The sequence below is a fragment of the Colossoma macropomum genome, unplaced genomic scaffold (genome assembly GCF_904425465.1).
Source record: "Colossoma macropomum unplaced genomic scaffold, Colossoma_macropomum, whole genome shotgun sequence".
In the NCBI taxonomy this organism is placed as follows: domain Eukaryota; kingdom Metazoa; phylum Chordata; class Actinopteri; order Characiformes; family Serrasalmidae; genus Colossoma; species Colossoma macropomum.
The window spans coordinates 42,949,122-42,970,582 of NW_023494784.1; the positions used below are offsets into that span (position 1 = coordinate 42,949,122).

General features: G+C 40.2%; 2 protein-coding genes across 3 annotated transcripts; one reads left to right on the forward strand and one right to left on the reverse strand.

The window, feature by feature from the left end:
- Nucleotides 1-2,535: 2,535 nt before the first annotated feature.
- On the forward strand, nucleotides 2,536-12,370 carry rnaseh2b (ribonuclease H2, subunit B). Of its 2 annotated transcripts, XM_036572040.1 has the most exons (11): nucleotides 2,537-2,684; nucleotides 4,053-4,124; nucleotides 4,268-4,375; nucleotides 5,519-5,595; nucleotides 6,353-6,467; nucleotides 6,591-6,655; nucleotides 6,912-7,017; nucleotides 8,230-8,311; nucleotides 8,833-8,878; nucleotides 11,912-11,989; nucleotides 12,205-12,370. In XM_036572040.1, the coding sequence occupies exons 1-11, from the start codon at nucleotides 2,621-2,623 to the stop codon at nucleotides 12,313-12,315; spliced, it is 924 nt and encodes a 307-aa protein (XP_036427933.1). In that variant the 5' UTR covers nucleotides 2,537-2,620; the 3' UTR covers nucleotides 12,316-12,370. The 2 variants fall into 2 exon arrangements, with proteins under 2 accessions (XP_036427941.1, XP_036427933.1); XM_036572048.1 differs by lacking the exon at nucleotides 11,912-11,989 and having other exon boundaries at nucleotides 2,536-2,684.
- Nucleotides 12,371-16,735: 4,365 nt separating this feature from the next.
- On the reverse strand, nucleotides 16,736-19,944 carry LOC118810602 (uncharacterized protein C13orf42). Its single transcript, XM_036574488.1, has 3 exons — nucleotides 19,543-19,944; nucleotides 17,937-18,081; nucleotides 16,736-16,986 (listed from the first exon to the last, which is right to left on the reverse strand). Exons 1-3 carry the CDS (start codon nucleotides 19,942-19,944, stop codon nucleotides 16,736-16,738), a joined length of 798 nt encoding a protein of 265 aa, XP_036430381.1.
- Between the last annotated feature and the right edge of the window lie 1,517 nt (nucleotides 19,945-21,461).

Consider the following 21,461-nt stretch of genomic DNA (forward strand, 5'->3'; position numbering starts at 1 on the left):
ATGAGTCAGTGAGTGTCTCTTGGCTGGGTGATCACCAGAGTGTGACGAAACCCTTCTACAGACCCAGACGTTTGCCCTCGTGTGACCCGGACAGAGACACAGGGAGGGAGACAGACTGTACTGTCTGCTGCTGAATGGCGCCCATACATGAGGACGAAAGCTGAGGAAGATAAACACTAAGTCCTTTCAAACAAAGCTCTGCAAATACTGAGAATACAACCAGCATTACAGTACAGTCAGAGCTGGTTTAAGGGGAGCCTGGTCACTTCTAATTTCTCCCATTATATCAAAAACATGACTCCAGAGGGCGCCCACGAGCGAGTCCTGAATGAATGGGAACTAAACGGCTAAAAAAATAAAAGTTAAAATAGTTTCTAACCGTTTGTTCAGGACCTTCCTTTAATTTTGGAAAGCAGGAGGATTTATTTCACTAAAAATTAAACAAAACCTCCCTGTATGTTTCCTTTTTTCTACAGCAAACTACTGACTGCCAACCAATCAGTGCTCAGTAGCAGTAATGCTAACCAATCAGCACTCAGTAGCAGTAATGCCAACCAATCAGGACTCAGTGTCAGTAATGCTAACCAATCAGCACTCAGTATCAGTAATGCCAACCAATCAGCGCTCAGTAGCAGTAATGCTAATCAGCGGTCAGTAGCAGTAATGCTAACCAATCAGCACTCAGTAGCAGTAATGCCAATCAATCAGCACTCAGTATCAGTAATGCTAACCAATCAGCACTCAGTATCAGTACTGCTAACCAATTAGATCTCAGTAGCAGTAATGCTAATCAGCGTTCAGTAGCAGTAATGCTAATCAGGGCTCAGTAGCAGTAATGCTAGCTTTTGACTGTCCAAAACCTGTTTACTGTAGAAAAAGGAAGCATACAGGTAGGTTTTCATTGCTTTTTAGTGAAATACACCCTTCTACTTTCCAAAATTAAAGGAAGTTGCTGCTCAAATGGTTAGAAACTATCCTAACCTTTCGTTTTTAGCCGTTTAGCCCCATTCAGACCCATTCATTTAGGCCTCGCTCGCGGGCGCCCTCTGGAGTTTTGCAGCCATGTGTTTGATATAACGGGAGAACTAGGAAGTGATCCGGCTCCATTAAACCGGCTCCGCCGACACTCCTCACTGCGCTGTCTCTGCGACCATCAGCTCTGCTGCAGTGTGTCAATGCTCACCAAAGCGCTTGTAAGACTTTGGCGCCATCTAGTGGACAGCCGATGTCTCAGGTTGCACTCAGTGAATTCATAACCATTTTGTGTAGTAACTTTCTGTGAGGGAGCTTTTAGAGGCGGACGTCTGGTTCCTATCACCACCACTGTGAACAATTCTGACTCGGTGAGTTTCGCTAGAACGGAGCGTCTCACACCAAACCAAGGGCTCCTAAGGGGCCGTGGTTAAATATTTCCTCGCAAAATATATGCTCGTCAGACAGCAAGCAAACGTAGGACCAGAGGTGACCAACGACATTGCCTACATTTGTTTTTAGCATAGCTAACGTTAAAAGCTGTATTCTACGGAGCCCCGCTGGTGACATCCTGTATAAGTAAAAATAACGCGTGGTCACGCCTTATTAACACATGGGAACGAGATCCTAAAGCGTGGCCACAACTTAGTGAGGCGTGGGAATGAGATGATTAAGTCGTGGCCATGACTTAGTAAGGCATGGGAACGAGATCACGGCTTGCTAAGTTGTGGCCAAGCATTAGGATCTCGTTCCCACGCTTTACTAAGTCATGGCCACGACTTAATCATCTCATTCCCATGCCTCACTAAGTCGTGGCCACGCATTAAATTTATTTATACAGGACGTCACCAGCGGGGCTCCGTGGTTTTCCCAGTTTCGCCAGTCGGTGCTGAGTTTATTCAGCAATTGTTCTCTGCAGTCTCTGTAAATGTAGTTTCAGTTTGCGTCACTAATCATGTTTGATTTTATATTTCAGTCCAAGATTAACATAAAATTCAATGAGCTGCTTCATATCTGAGCTTAAGCAAAGCACAGCTTTTGCAAGCGAATGCAAACCGTTGCATCGTAATGCAAAACATTTGCGAGGGAACGCAATGCTTTTTTTTTATTTATTATTTAACCACGGCCCCTTAGGGGCTCCGCACCAAAGAGAGGTTGGAAAACGGCCACGTTAATATTAGTTATGTTTTTCTGGTCAATAAATTCACATAAAAGTGAACAAAAAAAAAAATACCAGAAAAAATAAAATATCAGAAATGGCGCATTTAAAGAGGTGTCCGGATACTTTTGGAGCTATATTGTACACACAGGGAAACGTCGCTGTACAGAATTTCCAACTGGCGCCAAATCCGCTGTGTTTACCGGCCTGGTTGGGAAGGTACCATTTTAGGGGGGTGACGGTAAAAGTACTTTCGGGTACATCGAAATATACATAGTTTAGTCCGGGAATACTACAGCATTGAATACCTTTTCTTTGAAAAAATAAAAATACATACATTTTTCATCAGTACTTTTACGAAATGTTTTCTATCAGAAGTTTGCAGAAACTGCGGACACCCCTTGGCGTACTGAGAAACGTGCCGCCATTTTTGCTTGGTGCTGCAGCTCTTCAGTCCCAGAGTTTAACGGATTAACATAAACCGTCGAAATGACGACCAAGAAGAAGCGCTCGCCTCAGACCGGTAACGACCGCTGGGTGCTCATCGCTGCAGGTTCGACAGCTTAACGAGTCACTCTATTTGTTGGAGAAGTCATATCTGGTGGATAAAAGTTACCAGGCTGAAGTTCAAACCTCGTCTGCCTGCCTTCTTATTCGAATGTTCCGGTCCACCTTAAATGGTGCAGCTGTGGCTCTCAGGCACGGGAGGCGCCTCGTTGTAACGTCACCGTTTAAGGTGGAACGGAAGATTCGAATAAGAAAGCTGAAGTTTTCAGAGAGGTTGGTCTTTATAATCCACATGTTTAGGTTGCTGTAAGGTGTGTAAACTCTATAAAGGACACCTGTTAGCATTTGTAGGGGCTTCAGCAGCGCTAAAGTGTTACAATTTTAATTATTTTATTAAAACACGGCCATTCTGGAATGCACCAAAGTACGGAGCCCTGCTGGTGACATCCTGTGTAAATAAAAATAATGCTTTATTAACGCGTGGGAACGAGATCCTAGTGCGTGGCCACGACTTAGTAAGGCGTGGGAATGAGATGATTAATTCGTGGCCATGCATTAGGATCTCGTTCCCATGCCTTACTACATGGTGACCACGCATTAGGATTTCATTCCCATGCCTTACTAAGTCATGGCCATGCGTTATTTTTATTTATACAGGATGTCACCGGCGGGGCTTCGTACAAAAGCTTTTTTTTTGTTTATTACAATAATAATAATAATAATAACAATAATAGTAATACAGCACCTAATTTCTTTTTAATTCTCAAGTGTATTGCTCTGCCATTATTTTGTGAAACTAAGCAATTATTTTGAGATACTATTTCATTTTTCTGAGATGCTTTCTCATTATTGTGAGGAACCTTCTCATTATTTTCAGAAACTTTCGCATAAAGCGTCTCAAAATAATGTGAAATCATCTCAGAATGAGAGTTTCGGAAACTAATGACATAAAATCTCAGAATAGTGAGATCGTATGTCAAAGTAATGACTTAGTATTGCAAAATAATGGCAGAGCAATTCACTTAATACCAAAAAAATATAATGAGGTGCTGGATCTTTTATTTTTAGTGGCTGGAATGGGCTTCCATAGGAATTGGAGTCCAAATGTAGGGATAGGCGATAACGCTACCACTTATTTGCTTTTCAATCCAATGCTAAGGAATGACAGCATTAGCATCTCAATACCAATATTTCATTTATTTTTTCTTGTGCGCACACAGTGGGAAAACTTTGTGATTAATACAGAACAAACAAGTAAATAGTGACATCACTTTTGTTTTAGAGGGAGGAGAAATCATTTTTAGATAAACCTTTGAGCCCTTTTGAACTTTTGGCATCAGTGCCTGGTCATTAAAATGCTCTTCAGTCTTCTCTCAGTGTGACTCAACCCTGTATGTTCTATTATTGTGAACAGACTCAGCGTTGGAAACAGCGAAGCCACATGACGGCGACCCCAACTTCGTTAAACTCAGGAACCCAGCAACAGGTAGCGTTCTATTTTTATACATATCTATATTTGATGCGTATGTATATATTAAATGCCTTGTTGAAGCTGAATGGCTCATTATGGTCATCGAGCTAGATGACTAACAGCCCTTATGTGTTATGTGTTATGTATTATGTATATAGGTGCTGCCTCTCAGTACCTTTTCAGCAATGGGGATGAGCACGTGTATGAGGTGAAGGCTTTCACTGAAGACTTCCACTCCTGGTTTATTGACCAGACAGTCCAGAGAGGTGAGAACACTCTGAGCATCTGTTTGTTAGGACTGTACTGCCCACAATTTTAACAGCAAAGGTGGCACAAAAGGACTTTTTTGAGTACAGAGGATTGTTTGGGTGTAGAAGAACATCTTTTGGTATCTTAGGGCATCGAATCTCAAAGCAGTCCTCGGGGCCGTCCAGATGGTCCACATTTTTGGTCTATACCTATTAGCCTAGTGAGGCCAGACATGGGCCCAATCCCATTTCACCCCTCGCCCCTGCCACTGAGCCCTTAGTCCTCTGTTTTTTGCGTTCTCGTCTAGGGGTAGGGTGTCCCAACCTTTGTTGAGATATAGGGGGGCGAAGTGTTGGGGCTACATGGCCCTCTAAACTGAGGTTTTTCAGAGACTCCAAACAGAGTGATATGAGAAAAAAAAGAAAAACCAGCAAGATGAAGCACAAGAGACCAGTTAAAAATTACGATAATCACTGTATGATCTTAGTTTAATGTGCTGTCATTGTATTATATAATGATGTTTTCTTCATAACAAGCATAAAAAATCGCTAATAGTATGCTAACATCTCGGTAGCTAGCTAACTAACTTTCCTGTTCCACCTTAAATAGTCCGGCAGTTCTGACGCCTGAAGTGCCAGAATGTAACTGCTGCTCCATTTAAGGTGGAACGGGAAAATTCAAACAAGAAGCTGGAGAATATCTGACTTCAGCTTCGTATCACTGAAGAATTAGGGGTGGGTGATAATAAATAATTGCCCCCCTCTTTGAAGGCATATGATGCCCTAAATGTAACTAAAGCCCAGCAGTGAGGAGCTGAACTTTACCCTCCTCTGCTATCACTGCAGACTGGCAGGGTCGCCTACAGAGCAGTGCTAGTAGCTGTTAATGTATATGCCTAACTCTAAAGATATTTTATTTATTATTTTAAGACTTTTGAAAAGGCACCATATCAAATCATCAGATTTAGCTGCCTGGGGAAGGGGTCCAAAACACGGCCGACATTACAGAGAGGTCTCCAAATCCCCAAAACCTACATAGTATAGCTTTGAGTAATGGTCATTAAACATGTTGAACACTCCCCTGTTCCCAGAGTATGTTTGAAATGCCAGTGATAGGCTTGCTTTGATGCAGCTGTAACTTTAGCTTGCTGGTCTTTGCAGATGGCAGACTGCTGTATGTGACCGCTGTTGATCCAGTGTTTCTGTTGTTGCCGTACCTGCAGCGCGGTGGAGCGGAGGTAAACTTGTGCATCCTGTCATCCTAGTGTTTTGCTAATAATGCCTGCAGCATAAAACATGCAGTGTAACCTTTTCAACTCCTTGAGACCACCGGTGATTCCAAAACACACTTCGCCATATTCTTCATAACTTCCATATTTCATAAGCTACATTCAAAAGGTGGGGGTCGTATGAGAGCTGTAACTGTCTTCTCTCCAGTCAAATAGATGGGTGATGAAATTTTAAATCCCTTATAATAAAAGAAGCTGATCTCACTTTTTTTTTCTACTGAAAGTCAACCCATTTTTCCACAAATCTGGGCTATAAACTATAAACAGATGGCGTCTCTTCAGTGATCTGCTCTGTAAAAATTATTTTTATAAAATAATACCAAGAGCTTCTAAGATTTTTGGCTTTCAGCAATAAATTGTAAATGTATAGCAATATTTGTGATCATAAAACACGTTCTGTTCATTTTAGGGGAACTTTTACAAAAAAAAAAAAATAATAATTAAAACTTACACTTATTTCATGCAGTTACTGAATAATTTGCCTTACGATTTGGTCATGTAAATTCAGATGAACAAACCAAAATATACCCTGGAGAATAAGAAGACAAACAGCAAAGATCATTTTCATAAAAGTGTGCAGAAGAGTAAACAATGTTGTGCTACACTTATAATTTGTAGTCAGCTGTTGATAGATGAGCTGTAAGAACAAATGAATGCATGATCTCAGCTCTGTGAGATCTTGGGTTGATATTGATGTCATCCACAGGGGAAGTTCCAGCCGCTGCAGCAGATGGTGATGGATGAAGATTACCCAGGATGCACAAGGCTGCTGAAATGCACACAGGCTTTGGACTCAGTTCACCACGTGGCAGATGAGAAAGGTATGCAAGCTTATACCTACAGTGTCATATCTATTATAAAGTTTTGATGAGGGTTTTTATTTGTTTATTTATTTGTTTGTTTGTTTGTTTGGTCAACATTTGTGTGACTTTTTCATCTGGTAGTGGTTGGCGATCTGAAGTTTCACAGACATAACCAGGAGAAGACCCTGGAGTGGCTGAAGAAAAAGGTTTGTACAGTTGTACAACCTATGAAGTCAGTTTTTGATAGATTTACAGCATCAGCTCATCGACCACAAGTGTATGACTATGTATGTTTATGGCCGTGACCCTTAGTGTGCTGCTCAGTACAACTTTCTCAGCTGATTAGAGAATTTATACTTAAGCTGCAAGACCACTAAAAATTGTGCTTGTTTAAATATCATTGTGTATGGTTGAGTCTGTCTTTATTTCCCCAAGATAATCTTGAATTCGTTGTCATTTCAGGTTCAGAATACAGTGAGTGCACTCAAGAAGAGTGATCTTTCTGTAGGTGGAGGAGTGAAGTCCACTACATATGTCCGAGTCAAACAGGAAACAGATGCTTCTGAAGGTAAAGGGGAGATTGAGTGACTTAGTAACTAACAAGTGAAGCTTTGAACTTTTGATTCACTGTTGAATGAAACATTGCATGATGGTGACATCTGGTGGTTGATTATGTAAATGCATTGTGAAAACAATGGTTTTGATACATATTTAAGGATAGATAATCTGTAATATTGTGAAATATGCATAAGTCTATATAAGTAATCCTTTATGTACTTTTGTTTTAAGTAGTGATGCACTGATGCGATACGGTGTGTTTGCTGGCTGGTACTTCATGTTTATTTTCGTTGCGAAGGTTTTGCTAAATTATCTGGTATTGGATGTTTTGCATGTCAGTCAAATGGGTCTTTCCTATTTCAAAGCCTACCTAGTCCAGCTGTTCTTCAGTCCAGTCTTATTTCCATGCTAATAAAGTACTTTGGGCTCTGTGTTTAGCAGAAAAGCTGATTTTTTTGTTCTCTTTTCATGCCTGTTCACTGCAGTTTTTACCACAGCTGCATTTCAAGCACTGTCCTTTACTAGAGTTTGCAACCCCTAGCTGAAGCATGTCAAAATAAAAGCCTCTCTTAACAAATAAGTCTTCAGAATAAACACATTGTTCAGGAGCGCCTTTCTAATTCTGATGTACTTCACATTAGACTAGTCAGCAAATAACCATTTCAGACTTTTGCATTTTTATTAATTATTGCAGGCTAAAAATGGTCATATTTGGGGTGATTTTGGTACATTTAAATTAATAGTTAAGATATCTATATTGATCAGTTTAAGCATTCTAGCTTAAAAATACATTAGAAGAATATAATTGAATATGAAATGCTCCTCTAGTGTGCCTCATTTAAAAAATCTGTAATTAGTAACATTTAAAAAAAATATATATCATGTTTTGGAGCTTTTCAGTTGTAACAGCACAGTGTATGAAATATATGATTTTAAATTGATTAAGAAAAAAATCTGATTGGTACTAGGTATTGAACAATAATTTGAGTAGGAATCGATACCAAAAAAGAAAATTGAATCGGTGTATCTCAAATTTGAATCATGTTTGAAACAGAATGATGTAATAAAGCATCATCTGCCATAATACAGTGCTGTCAGTGTTTTGAAGTGTGTTGAGTTGCTGTTTGGAGTCTGCCCAGCACTATGAGTCACTGTACTGAGTGTTTTGTGTACACAGCGCATGCTCAGGTTCTAAAATTATCTAAAATTGCTTATTTTGCAGAAGACTACTTGCGATACGCTCATGGGCTCATCTCGGAGTACATCAGTGAAGAACTGAGCAAAGACCTACACAAGCACCTGCAGTAAGTGTACATACACACAGTAGTTTACCTTGTCATGTACTAGTGAACTAACGTTCAGTGAAAAAGCACATTTAACCAGTTTTCCCCCAGATGTAGTCGATAAGCCAAAAAATATTTGTTGTCCAAATTTTGCTTCTTTAGTTTAGCACTGAAGCTGTGAGGCAAACCTTGCTAACAAATATTAGTGGTCAATAGTCACCCAAATCTCTTCTGTAAAAACAACCCCAAAACCTTTCTAGAGAAGCATACCAAGTCAGAACTGTTCACAGTGGTGGTGATGGGAACCAGACATCTGAAGACTCTGAAAGCTCCCTCACACAAGTTTTGAGAATGTTTTGGCCTAAAATATTTTAATCCTTTAACATGCACGGGCTGCTGTACATGTTCATAGTATGTAGTACACAGCTGCTAGTATAACTGCGCACAGTATTACTAATTAGTAATACTAATATTACACCTTAATACTGTAATAGTGAAATATGTCATGTTTTTTGATACAGCATTTCTGCTTCTTTAAACAGGTTACCTGAAATATCCAGCCCTAAAGAGGTGGAGCCTCCTTCAAAGGTAAACCAGCTAGTCTGTCGCAGATACCAGTGCCTCCTTCTCCTCCTTTTTTCACCATACATATAAATTAGGGCTGTTACGGCAATTATGACTTAAAAATACTGTGATCAGTTATTTTGTGTACTTAATACACTTGTCTGAATTGCTCAAATTGACCCTAAAGAAAGAATTTTTAAAAGCAGTACATTGAGTCATAGCTATATGAGTGGACAAAATAAGCTTCGTCAGAATCTATTACTTTCTATAATTCGTGAGCATTTATTTTTTGTGTGAACGCAGAACTTGTCAACTTTGACGGTCCTTATATATATGTATATATGTATATTCATGGCATGCTTAAGTTCACCTCAGTCCGTTTTGATGAATGTGTCTCTTTGCTATAATCAGGCTGCTGTGGCAACTAAAGTCTGCCCACTGCTTTTAATGGACACATAATATCTGGTTGTACTTGCACTGTTGCTTACTAAATATCTGTTGGGCAGCTTTGCTCTACAACAAAATCAGATGCAGCACCTTATGAATTTATGCTTTGTTCATGTCTATTTATATATAATTCCTGTTGCTTTGCGTGTTCATATTTTCCCCTTTACATGATCTGGTTTGCTTTGTAATGAATTCAGTCTTTTTGGAGGCTTAAAGCTGCGGACTGGTCAGAAAAAAAGTTTGCAGTTATGATGCATGATGTTATAAAGCTGGCTTGCACGTGACTCAGTTACGTAAACTGCATCCAAATAGGTGCTCTACAAGTGCAGAGTTGGGTTCTGAGCTGGGTGCAGTTAGTATTGTGCGGTATGCAGGTTTACCCAATATACTGGTCCAATATATTTATTGTATTATATGCCACAAATACACATATTAACAGTGCCAGTCACATGAACATTAGCTCATTTGGCCGATTGGCTGGGTCAAGGATGTTTCGGTCACACGTCAGATGAAAACAAAGCAGAACCTTGATCATTTCCCGCTGTCTAGTCTGTTGATTCTAAGGTAGTTCCCTTTGTTTTCGAGGCAGTGAACATAAAGGAATGGGCAGTCTTTTGTGGTTAGCCTTAGCCTAACACGGATACCAGAGCTTCTGTTTTCTATAGTACCACCTTAGAAGCTGCCTGACTCGGTCAGCTGCATCTCACAACTGGTACTGAAGCGTGAATGGCTGTAATATTTTCCAAATACCAGCAGCATCTGACAGTTGAGGACACAAGTATATGCAACGTATGTATGAAAGAAAGGACTTGAGAAATTCGAAAAAATTGAAAAAATAAGAGATTGACTTCTAAATCGAATTTCCATTCCTCTCTAAATAGTCCCAACTGTCACATTCAGGTGCTTGTACAGGTGCCTGAATAAAACTGTTGCTCCATTTAAGGTGGAACAGAAAATCTGAACAAAATGCAGGCGCACAAGAACCAACTTGTAGAAATTCAGGCACGAAACAACATTTAGAACGAATGTTGCGAATATTATAAAGCAATATTGACAGATTTGTCTGTATATTGTTCAGTTTTATTTTTACTATTTTGCACAATTAAATTATTTCAGATTTATTTTGGCTGTTAAAAATGTTTCTTATTAAAAGAAAGGGACAGCTCAGAATAATAAGACTTCTACAAAAATAGGTTTACTTAGGCATCTGAATCAGATTTATTTAGATACCAACATGGTCAGAAGTTTTAATTTTACCTTGATACATTTTTGGCCATACCGCCCACTACTAGATGCAGTGCTGCAGGAAGGGCTACAACAACCACTGCAACACCACAATGGTAGCATGTTGGCCATAATCACATATATATGTATATACTGTATATTCAAAAGTATCAAGACACATCTAATTACTGAATTCAGCTACCACTGTGTCATGTTGCTTCTGATATAAACCCAGCTTGTGTGATTTATGTTGATATTTTATGTTCAGTGGTGTGTGTCAGTAACCATACAGTGCGTTGTACACTAGAAAAATGGAACCAACCAAGTTACCCTAATACAAACTGATGGTAGGCCAGTTTACATTTTGTGTGGGCCCCTCCATGGCCAAACATTTATCAATGTAAAGTTAAAACTTCTGACCATACCCAAATAAATCTGGTTCAGATGCTTAAGTAAACCTATTTTTGTCAGTGGGAATCATGTTCACTGTGATAAGCCACTCCAACAGTGCTGCACTGAACATTTACTACTACAGCAGGCCTCACCGCAGCTAGTCATCTGTCCACAGGAGTGTTATTAGTCAATCAAGGGAATTTTGTTGATATGTATAGATGTATACTGCTGTATTTAGATGTCTACCATGTTGCTCAATTGGCATCAAAGATGTGGCTGCATGTCATGGAGAATGCATATGCAAACTCTCACCCCTACAAGTTGGTTAGTGGTCATGCAGTTTGAAGAATTAGCTGTGACTAACACTGGGGGGAAGCGTAGATGGATAGTTGATTTAATGAATAAGGTTACGTTCACATTACAAGCCTCGTTGCTCAAATCCGACCTCTCTGACACGATGGTTCACACTCGTTTTAGTAATATCTGTCATTAATGTGACGAACAAGCGTCCTGAAATGACCCACATGAGCACATCCTACTCAGTAATGTCAAGTGAATGAATCACGTGCATCATCAGCACAAACTAACGAGCAGAACGAGCTTCGCTGAGAAGATTATTATCCCGTGATCAGCTCTCAGCTTCATTATTAGAGCGAGACTTAGGAGAAAAAGCCACCGTTTACAGGCTTTACCTTCTGTTCGGCGCTGCTGCCATGGTAACGCTGAAAGATGGCGCAGTGGAAAAAAAGCACATGAATTACGATCTGAGCGTCACATTGTCACATGGCCACGAATCGGATACGTATCCGATCTAGGACCACATATGAAAGTGGCTCAGGTCGGATTTGAAAAGATCAGCTTTGTGTCCACACAGCCCTGAAAACATCAGATCTGAGTCTCATTCGGGCAAATCAGATTTGTGCCACTTCCACCTGCTAATGTGAACGTAGCCTAAGTCTGTGGTGGTTTTGATTACTGTCCCGTGTTTGACAGAAAAGGAAACTGTCCGATAAACCCGTGGAAGCAGGCGAAGACTACACCAAGTTCAACAGTGCTGACTTCGTCCGAAAAGTGAGTGAGAACACAGATCTGAAGATGACAGGAGATTTTTGGGCTTAACTGATTCATGCTTTGCTGGAAGCTCCCTTGGGCGGCCGTCTGTCTTTCTTTCTATCACTCTTTCCTCCTGCCTTTTGATTGTTATTGCTTGCAGGTTACTTTCTGAGTTGCTTTAGAGATGTCAAGTTGTGTTTTTTGTTTTTTTTGGTCTTTTTTTCCCTCGCTAGCCTCCTAAGAAGATGACAGCAGCTCAGAAGTCTCTGGCCAAAGTGGACAAGACTGGCATGAAGAGCATGTCTGCTTTCTTTAGTCCAAAAGTCAAACAGGAAAAGAACTGAGTGAGTGAATGTGTGTATGTGTTTATTTTGTTAATAAAGTGGAAAAAAGACAACACCAAGGTCTTTTATTTGATTGAGTTTTTGTGTTGCATAAATAATGCTTTCCAGCTGTACTGGGACTGTGAAGTCCATTTTTTTTTCTGTTTGCCTAATATGAACCTAAGAATTGAGACGATTACCCAACATATGGTTTTAACTGATGATTGTGCTTCCGGTACAGCTAATATATATTATGTTAAATGTTACGTATAATTTATTTATTCATTTTTTTCTTATTAGAATGTGATGTAGTATGTAAACCTTGTTTCAAAACATGTTATCTGTTTCCCAGTCCATACAGTCCTTATATGGAGAATATATATGTATATATGTATATATATATTAATCCATTTTGAGTTGTTTTTGTGATGTCACAAAACCAATTCATCTACATATATCCACCTATTCAGCCTACAGCAGTTTAAGCTCCTCCCATTCACCCTGAAGTTTTAAGCCCGTGACTGCTTTTTGAATGAGGCACAATACAGAGCACAGGGCAGCCAGTCAGAACAGAGCTCATTTACATATACCAGTCTTAAAGGGACCATTACAAAAACAGGCTGTTTAGTTATAAGGGATAAAGAGAGGTTGGAAAATGGTCATGTAAAAATGAATCATGATGCCAAAATACAAGAAATATATATGATCAGGCCCCTTAATGTGGTCACCCAGCAAATGTGCAAATGTATAATTTGGTTTTAGTCTGTTTTTCTGTGTTTCATCGTAAAAGACAGATGGTTTCAAGAATGTCTATGTAAAGCTGGCAAGCAATTTAGAAATTTAGTAGAATAACACAGGAGACTCGCAAATAGTACAGCCGACTAATAGCACTTCTACCACTTGACAGACTGATATGCCGCAGTTATTAATCTGAATTTAGAACTGTCCATACCCTGATCGAGAACCTGTGTCTGTTTTCCATCAAATAACGGTACTCATTAAAGTAGAAGTTCTGAGAAGACGATTAGCAAGGTGACTGCGTTTCACTAATCAATGGTCTTAGAGCTTTTAGTTCTATCCATGTGTTCTTGTTGAATCATGAGAAGTGGACCCAAACCTAGCAGAGCTATTCCAGTACTTCAGGGACTTGGCAGTAGAAATAATAAGTAATAAAATAATAATAAGTAGAAATAATGGTAAATCCAATAGAAATAAAAATGTGGTGTCATTAAGATACACATTTGGCAGATGCTCCTATCCAGAGTCACTTACAAATTTAATCATGTTACAGAGATCAGGAGTCTTGCCCAAGGACTCTTGGTGGTGTAGTGTTCTTGCTGAGTGGAGAACTGAACCCTGCCCTGTTGCAGCAAAGACAACAGTGCTGCCTGCCACATTATGCCAACTGCATCATAGACTTGGTGGAAGAGCCCTGCTGCACTCTGGGTTAAAAGAAAATTTGGGTTACTTTCTTCTGGCTATCTAAAATGGGCTAGTCAGTCCCAGCCAGCTTGCATGCTCATTTTGGCGCACTCTTTTAGGAAGATAGTTGGTACGAAAGAAATAGAAACGATGGCACAAGAACTATATGCTTTAAAAAGCTGGTTCTTCAGGGGTTCTTTAATAAAGAAAATGGTTCTATGTAGAACAACAAACACTCAAAGAAATCTTTGCATAATTAAAGGGTTCTTTGCATCATGAATTGTTCTTCAGATTGAAGGAAAATGTGCGGTAGATGGTTCTATGTAGAACCAAAAAGGGTTCTGCTATTGTTTCGATATCAAGTATGTTACAGTAGAAGAACCCTTTTTCAAAATGGTTCTATGCAGACCCATATACAACACACTCTCCATCATTCTGAAGAACATTTCACCATGCCAAGAACTATTTAGTCATGCAAAGGGTTCTTTGAGTGTTCATGGTTCTATATAGAACCATTTTCTACTAAAGAACCCTTGCAGAACCATCTTGTTAAGAGTGTAGACCTAGCAGAATTCATTTTGAATGTACTGAAAAAGGAGCTACTTGTTAACTTGGGTACATAGAAGAGCTTGAGTATACAACAAAAATTATTCTGACGTCACTATAACAACACAGCCAAGCCTGTGTTCAACAGTTCAGCGCTAGCATGCTTATTCATAGTGATGGTTGGGGAAAACATCTGACACCTGCCTCTTAGTATTGTGGGGCTTTCCTGGTTTAGTTTGGCAAAAAATATAAACCCTGTTTCCTCTTTCCTGAGAATAAGAAACTAGTAGTGCACATGCAACATGTTCCTCTTACAGAGCTTTTATTTAAAAACAAAGTGAGATCAATTCTCACCACAACATCTTTTACAAATCATACTTCTAGGTAAAACAAGCACTAACAGATTTGGTCACTGATTAAACCCGTTTTCAGGGATAGACAAATATGGATAATCAGTTCGTGTGTAAAGATTAGGCTTATTTTGTGCCTAAAAAGCAGCCCTCAATTTAACAAATCAAGGCACTTGGTAAAGGAAAACATCAGTGCTCACAAGTATGGATATTAACCAATTAACAGTTAAACAACAAATACAAAAAATGTTACCTGGTGATTTTGGTTAAAAAGTTAATGTAATTTCTGATAAACAATAAATACACAAACAGGCAAGTTTTTCATTCACTATGAAGACCGTATTTGAATTGTATGCAACAGGGTGCAAGAGCTAAACTTGTTCTGGTAGCTCTACTGAGTGATGCACGACTCTGGGTTTCTGAAGTCGACTCCAAGTCTCGACCCCTCGGCTCCAATTTATTTTAACCAATAGTACCAGAGCCACTGATAAAGGGTTATAGCAGAACCGTCCTAAATGTAGTTTACAGCACAGTCACAACTAGGATATCTAGCCACATGGTACTGTGGCTGTGCAGCTACAACAGACTCTTTATAAAATGCAATGTTGCTACTGTTGAGTGGAGCCTTAAGCTATAGCCTAAAGATGTATGTAGTTATAACTGAAGTTTGGGGAAAGGAACATGCCTGAAACCCCTTCTTTTTCCAATCTAATGCCCTATAAATGCACATCCTCAGCTTCTGTTCCCATGACGAAGCGTTCTCAATCCCCACCGCCACCCCATCTCCTCCCTGTTCCTCAGACCCACATCTGTCCTACTACACCTGTGGGGGGGTCTGGCCTTCTAGCTACAGGCAGAAGCCGCCCAGAACTCTGGCCCAAGTTCACAGAGTTCTCCCCCCTCCTTCAATCAGTCTTCCCTCATACTACCACCACCATGTTGAAGGCATGGTCTGAACTAAAAAAAACAAAAAACAAAATGTGTTTGTTAACTAATAATTAGCCTAGTTCTAAAGAATTGCTGACTGCATTGATTGTTTTTTAAACTATATGTATATGAACTGATATGAATATGTTCATTAACTTGGGCTAATACTATATGGTAAATGTTAGACTGTGTTTTTAGTGACTAGGTAAAGACTAATAACGGTCGGTTGTCAGTCAAAAGAATTTCCAAAAATTTGCATCCCTATTCAGCAAATATTTTTTATGACTGTGATGGCATCCTGTCTGTCAGCCTTGATTTTTTGATGATTGAGGATGTATTTTGTAATTTTCTGAAAGTTCCCAGTGGACTACACATCATGGGTTTACACAAGGACAAAACTGCAACAGATCCTGGTCGGTAGATCTGAACATCGGCCAGGTTTCAGTTATCTGATCCATATCCAATATCCAGAGGGCTTGAGATCAGTAGCGACAAAGGAACCTGGAAATGGCCTGAGGACCCCATTGTGCTTTTCATCCCTTGTCTCAGCACCTGATCGACTGACTGATTAATCAGACCGTTGACAGATCAGTAGACAAATCTCTAACTGAGGTTTGTTAGCAGGCGAGAGTCCTGTTACTCTGGCTGGAAAACTCTATGAACGGAAGTTCTATCTGGAACGGCTTGGTCACGCCCTGGTAGAGGCCTGAGCGTAACGCTGTGAAGAGTTGCTGAAACTGAGACTAGTTTTGCCTGGATAATTGATGAAGCTGGGCCAGTGAGGATCTCCAGGACCCCAGTGTTACGTCACCGAGCTTCTATGTTCCACAACAGATGACTCTGCTCAGTCCTATCGACTCTTACTGCTCCATTCTGATCTGATACCATCATCCACAGCGAGCACGATGAACCTGCTCTTGCAAGTAACATTTGTGGACAATCAAAATCTATCACCGATATCACTCTACATGACCAAACGCCTCCAGCTGTTGTCCATTCCTGCAATGTATTGTGCTGTAGAATCTTTCAGTCTTTACGCTTTGATCAAAATCTCTTTCCTTTCTTTGAGACCACATAGAAACTAAAACCTGTGGCTGGTTTGTCCACAATAAAGGCACATTCTGAAGAATCCTTACTGCTGAAATTCGTACTTGAACTTGCCAAGTTGCTGGAGAGTTCTTTTCAAATTCCACGTGCTAATCTTTCTTCTTAAGCTTTGGTTTAAAGCGCAAGGTCTGGAAGGCACTCTCCACCACTTTGGGCAGGTGGATGGGGTTTCGCTGCAGACGTCTTGTGCTGCCTGTGCTCCCACCAACAGCCTTCTTCCAAGCGCCTTGCTCCGTACTCACGTCTGCCCGCTTCAGACGAGATTCGTCCATGGATATCCGCCGAGGGTCCCGCAAAACCCAGTTAGAGTGGAGATCATGTTCACACGTACTGGTAGCCACTGGAAAGAGAGCCATGATGTGAATTAGTTACCTTTTTACAAAGACTTCTCATGTCTCTGCTACTGAACAACGTGCAAGTTGTATTTTGCAGTGATTGGTTTAGTAGGAAGAGCAAAAGCGACTGAAAAGAAATCAGCAATATTGGCATAACTGTGGAAACTAAAGGCAACGACTGCAACAAAATGGCAGAATGGAGTGTTTGACAGTCTTCGCTTACTTGGTAACATTTTCATGAAAATGAGAAAATTGACAAAAATTTATTTGAAAATTTAAAACTTATTGAAGGAATCGTGTCATAAATGAAATTCAACACAAAGTAAAAACATAAAATTAACTTAAAGAGGCATTTACTGTTATTTGCCATATTATGCAGAATTTTGTAATGCAGCATTGGAACCCTGTTGGTCAGTTGGTCATCTTTCTAGCAGTAACATTGACTGTCTGGCTTCCTTCTGCATTTGCCGGTTGGCAGAAAAAGATAATAAATATTTCGAACAGCCTGACCTCATGTTCATTGTAGTTCCTCCCACCTTCAAGATACATCATCAAATGGTGGTTTTGTGAGTCTTTACATAAAAAATCGCACTCTTGAGATTATTGTAGCACCGTTGTTGAAGGCTAGTAAGCATATTAACAACAGATGCAGCAATGATAAAATTTGATAAAAGGGTGCAGAGACACTTTAAACCTCACATTTTAGCCAAAGTAGAATGAGTCAGTGTTTTCCTTCCAGTTGCCATAGGAGTCTCTGCTGCCGTCCCTGTCAGCAGTTCTCAAACTGGAGACACTGGCATTGTGATTAACAAAGGGGGCCTTGGAATAAAAAAGTTTGAGAACCACTGGCCTAAAGTTCCAGTCTAAAAGATCTCCCTGTAATCTTTCCCTGTTGGTAGGAAAATGTTCATCAAATGGCTTATGATTGGTCTAAATAATGAACTCTGGTTCTTACCAACAAAGTCCACGTCTGCATGGCCATCATCCACGTGTGGTTTCCTGGTGCGCTCGGGGTCACAGCTCGCAATCACTGCATCAAAGAACTGCAGTGTGTCCTCTTCATTAGGAATCGGAGGAGCTGAAGGTTCTGGACTTGGATGCTTTGAGAAATTTGGAAAAGACGTGTCCATTACAGATGACCTTCAGCAGGGAGATCACAAATCCCTTTTCTGTTTGTGTGATGAATCTTTTTAGGTACTGGTTAATAAGCCTCTGAAGTCATGTCATCATTCTGTAGTTGGTGTCAACACCAACTACAGAACGATGAGAAAAATCAGTGGCATCAAAAATTGCTGAGCAGACATTTTTCCTCCACACGTCACCAAATCCTATGAATTATGAGATTGTTAAGGAGACGAAACATGAATAATAATACATGCTAGCTCACCCTGTTGTGTACAGAACTCACATCATAAGACTGACCTCACTAAAATACCCCCAAGCAAGCCAGCAGGCTTCGTCCACTGTGGTGGTTATGCTGCTTTGTTGGTTTTAGGCCACAGCTGGTGTAGGTATATAACAGCTGTCGTTCAGCGGCATTTTAGGATGCGAGAGTGTTAGCTTTCTTATAGCATGCGTGTAGCATTATTCATATTTCAACTTCTAAACAACCTCGTAATTGACCCATGGGGGGAAACGTAGCAGGTTTGGAAGTTTTTTCTGGTTTTTTTTTTTTTGTTTGTTTGTTTTTTACCACAAGATGTGACAGCAGCCATATTTCACACAGCTCCTAATATGACTATGACACCAACTTCACAATGCCAACACAATGACGAAGTCTATGGCGCTTATTCAAAAGATATTTAAGGCACTCGATTTCACTGTTGGTGTGGGGCAGGGCTGTTCACCTCCAGTTCTGGGGAGCTGGTGTCCAGCACAATTTAGTGATTCATCTCACCTCATCTGTTAATTATTCAGTGTTTGATTATCAAACTGTGCTGGACTCTGGCCCTCCAGGATGAGTTGAATACCTCTGGTATAGGTAGTCCTGTTACAATCATGACATTTTAGCTGAAGATTAACTGCCATATAAGCAACTGCACTAAACAATTAAACTCTCTTTTTGTTCATTGGATCCATTTATTGAAGCACAAGCCTAATGTGGCCAGACTGACCAATTACATATTTTGCTTCCTAGCTGTCAGTATGAAGGAGATCCCGATTGATGACTCACAGCTCAATGGTGTTATAGCCCCAGTCAGAGCTTCTATTGTTTTCGCAAGACCCATCACTTCTCAAGAAATGTGTTCTGCTTCCCTTTATTTGCATGTATTTGCCTTAACTGATGAATATGCATCATTTTGTTTGTTCTGACATAAACGTGTTTGTGAAATCTAACAGCTCTGGAAAATAGTCATCATCACGCGGTAGTGTAATAATTGTGACAGGCCTAGGTAAGGGGTTTGTCCCATTGAATGTCATGGACATGTAAGGTTCCTATCATAGTCTAGGGTTCATTCTTTCTAGGAATCATGTGAAACACACTACCTCTAATAACACTGCAACACTGCTGAGGTAAATACCTCCGGAACCCAAACAATCAAAGTAAATGAAGACGTTACCTGGATGATTCTGTGCTGTGGCGGCCGTGGTGGCTGTGGCGCAGGCTTTTTCTTGCTGGAGACAGTCTCTCGGCGTTCGGCATACTTGAGGTCACTGATGCTCTTGGTGTACTGTCGTCTGAGTGCCACCAGTTCCTGGAGATACTCCAGACAGTTCTGGTTCTGGGAGTAGAGCCATACCCTGTCCTCTCGGCTATGGTAGTAGCACAGTGTCGTGCTGGACTCCACACTGACTGCGCTGACGCTCCGCTTCAGGGTCAAGTCCTGCCGGACACCACTCTTCTCCCCAACCACAAGCATAGATGTGCTGCGCACAAGCTTTACGGTGCAGGCATTGTGGTAGTCTTCCTGTGACCGGTGCCCATGGTTGGGGCGGAAAACGGCATTGATTTTCTTGAACATCACAGCAAGAGAAGCAACCAGGTCCTCAAGATACAATCAGTATGATACCTGTTTAAACTATTCTCCTGATCTCCATCCATTCCCTCTTTGGATGGACTTGCCATACATCAAAAATCACAGGGATTTAACGTACCTGTAGGAAGACGGGTTCCACGCAAATTTGAACTCCTGATTATTATCAGTTATCTTGTCCATTGTTGCTGAATTCATACAGAGACAGAACAGCAGACATTTCTGTTTTGTATGTTTCTGTGGACCATTTCTGTAGCCGTAGCAACCAGGTCCGTAACTCTAACCCAGACTTTAATAATGAATCAACCCCTAACCATATTAAGCTACACAGTTAAAGAGAACTTGTTGCCTATGGCAGCTGATGGTCAATAGGAATGAGTTTGATGTTGGTTACCGACTTTAACAAGTTCAGGAGTCCATCATTTTCCGTACTCTTAAATTTCATTCTCTATGGTTTGCCGTCTCTTGCCGTCTGGAGAACAAGCAGCTTCTTTACCATGTGCCCACAACCAGCAGGTGAATGTGACACCTGAGCCTGCTCACCTGTTGCTGGCTAAAGTTTCCCCTCAAGTACTGTTTGAGAGCCACGTCTGACCACCACTGATCAAACCCATAGAAATAAAAGGCAATTAAGAATGAGCCAAGCATATCATTTACAATTTCATCCCTGAAAGATGTAAGCAAAGAGTGGTTTGGTGTAAAATGGGAAAAGAGCCAGAATTGTTCACAGTGGTGGTGATGGGAACCAGACATCTGAAGAGTTTAATGCTTCTAAAAGCTCCCTCACAGAAAGTTATTACATGAAATGGTTATGAATTCACTGCCTGATGTCTGACACATTGTTTCATGATAGTCTTCAGAAAGTTTTGTCCCAGATCATATTTTTAAATCCATTCATATTGGTAGGGGACACGGAGGGCATTTTCAGGCAGAATAATCCCCAAAGAAGACATATTTTTCAGACTTACCACTATTTACCATCTTCAACAAGACACATATAGGTTCACTGGTGTTTTTGGATAGTAATGAAATGGCTATGTTTGTGTTTAGTCATAGGTTCCTATCACCACCACTGTAAAGAAAGTCAGTAATTTTTTCTAGAATGCTGCATTTCACATCAAACCACTGTGAATAACTTTGTTTACATGTGGAGATATCGATGGAATTTCCCTTCAGTGAACATTTGTTGACCTTTTCAGGAAGTGCTGTTTAACTACGGCCTAATTTGCTTAGTTTATATTCTCTTAACTTGGATCTTGATTAATTTCTATGCCATTAAAATGCCTTAAGGATACATTATAAGCAACTTCCATGGGGAAGAAGACAGTAGCCCACAGGATGTCGGTTGCAGAACACATTTTAACAGTATTCTAAACTATAGGAATCATTAAATTGTTTCAGTTTGAACAGAAATCAGTGCAGATCTTTAATAATCAAGATAATAATCAATAATCAACAAGACGAAGTAGCTTTGTTGTAATGTATAACAACTGATATTTTCAATT

What these genes read in the sequence shown, in the direction of transcription:
- LOC118810602 (XM_036574488.1), bottom strand. Translation starts at nt 19,944, where the DNA reads ATGTTCAAGAAAATCAATGCCGTTTTCCGCCCCAACCATGGGCACCGG. An exon ending in CACAGCACAGAATCATCCAG is followed by an intron (nt 18,082 to 19,542) that starts GTAACGTCTTCA and finishes AATTTCTCAAAG; the next exon opens with CATCCAAGTCCAGAACCTTC. An exon ending in TGCAGACGTGGACTTTGTTG is followed by an intron (nt 16,987 to 17,936) that starts GTAAGAACCAGA and finishes CTCTCTTTCCAG; the next exon opens with TGGCTACCAGTACGTGTGAA.
- rnaseh2b (XM_036572040.1), top strand. Translation starts at nt 2,621, where the DNA reads ATGACGACCAAGAAGAAGCGCTCGCCTCAGACCGGTAACGACCGCTGG. An exon ending in CTGGGTGCTCATCGCTGCAG is followed by an intron (nt 2,685 to 4,052) that starts GTTCGACAGCTT and finishes TATTGTGAACAG; the next exon opens with ACTCAGCGTTGGAAACAGCG. An exon ending in TGCAGCGCGGTGGAGCGGAG is followed by an intron (nt 5,596 to 6,352) that starts GTAAACTTGTGC and finishes TGTCATCCACAG; the next exon opens with GGGAAGTTCCAGCCGCTGCA.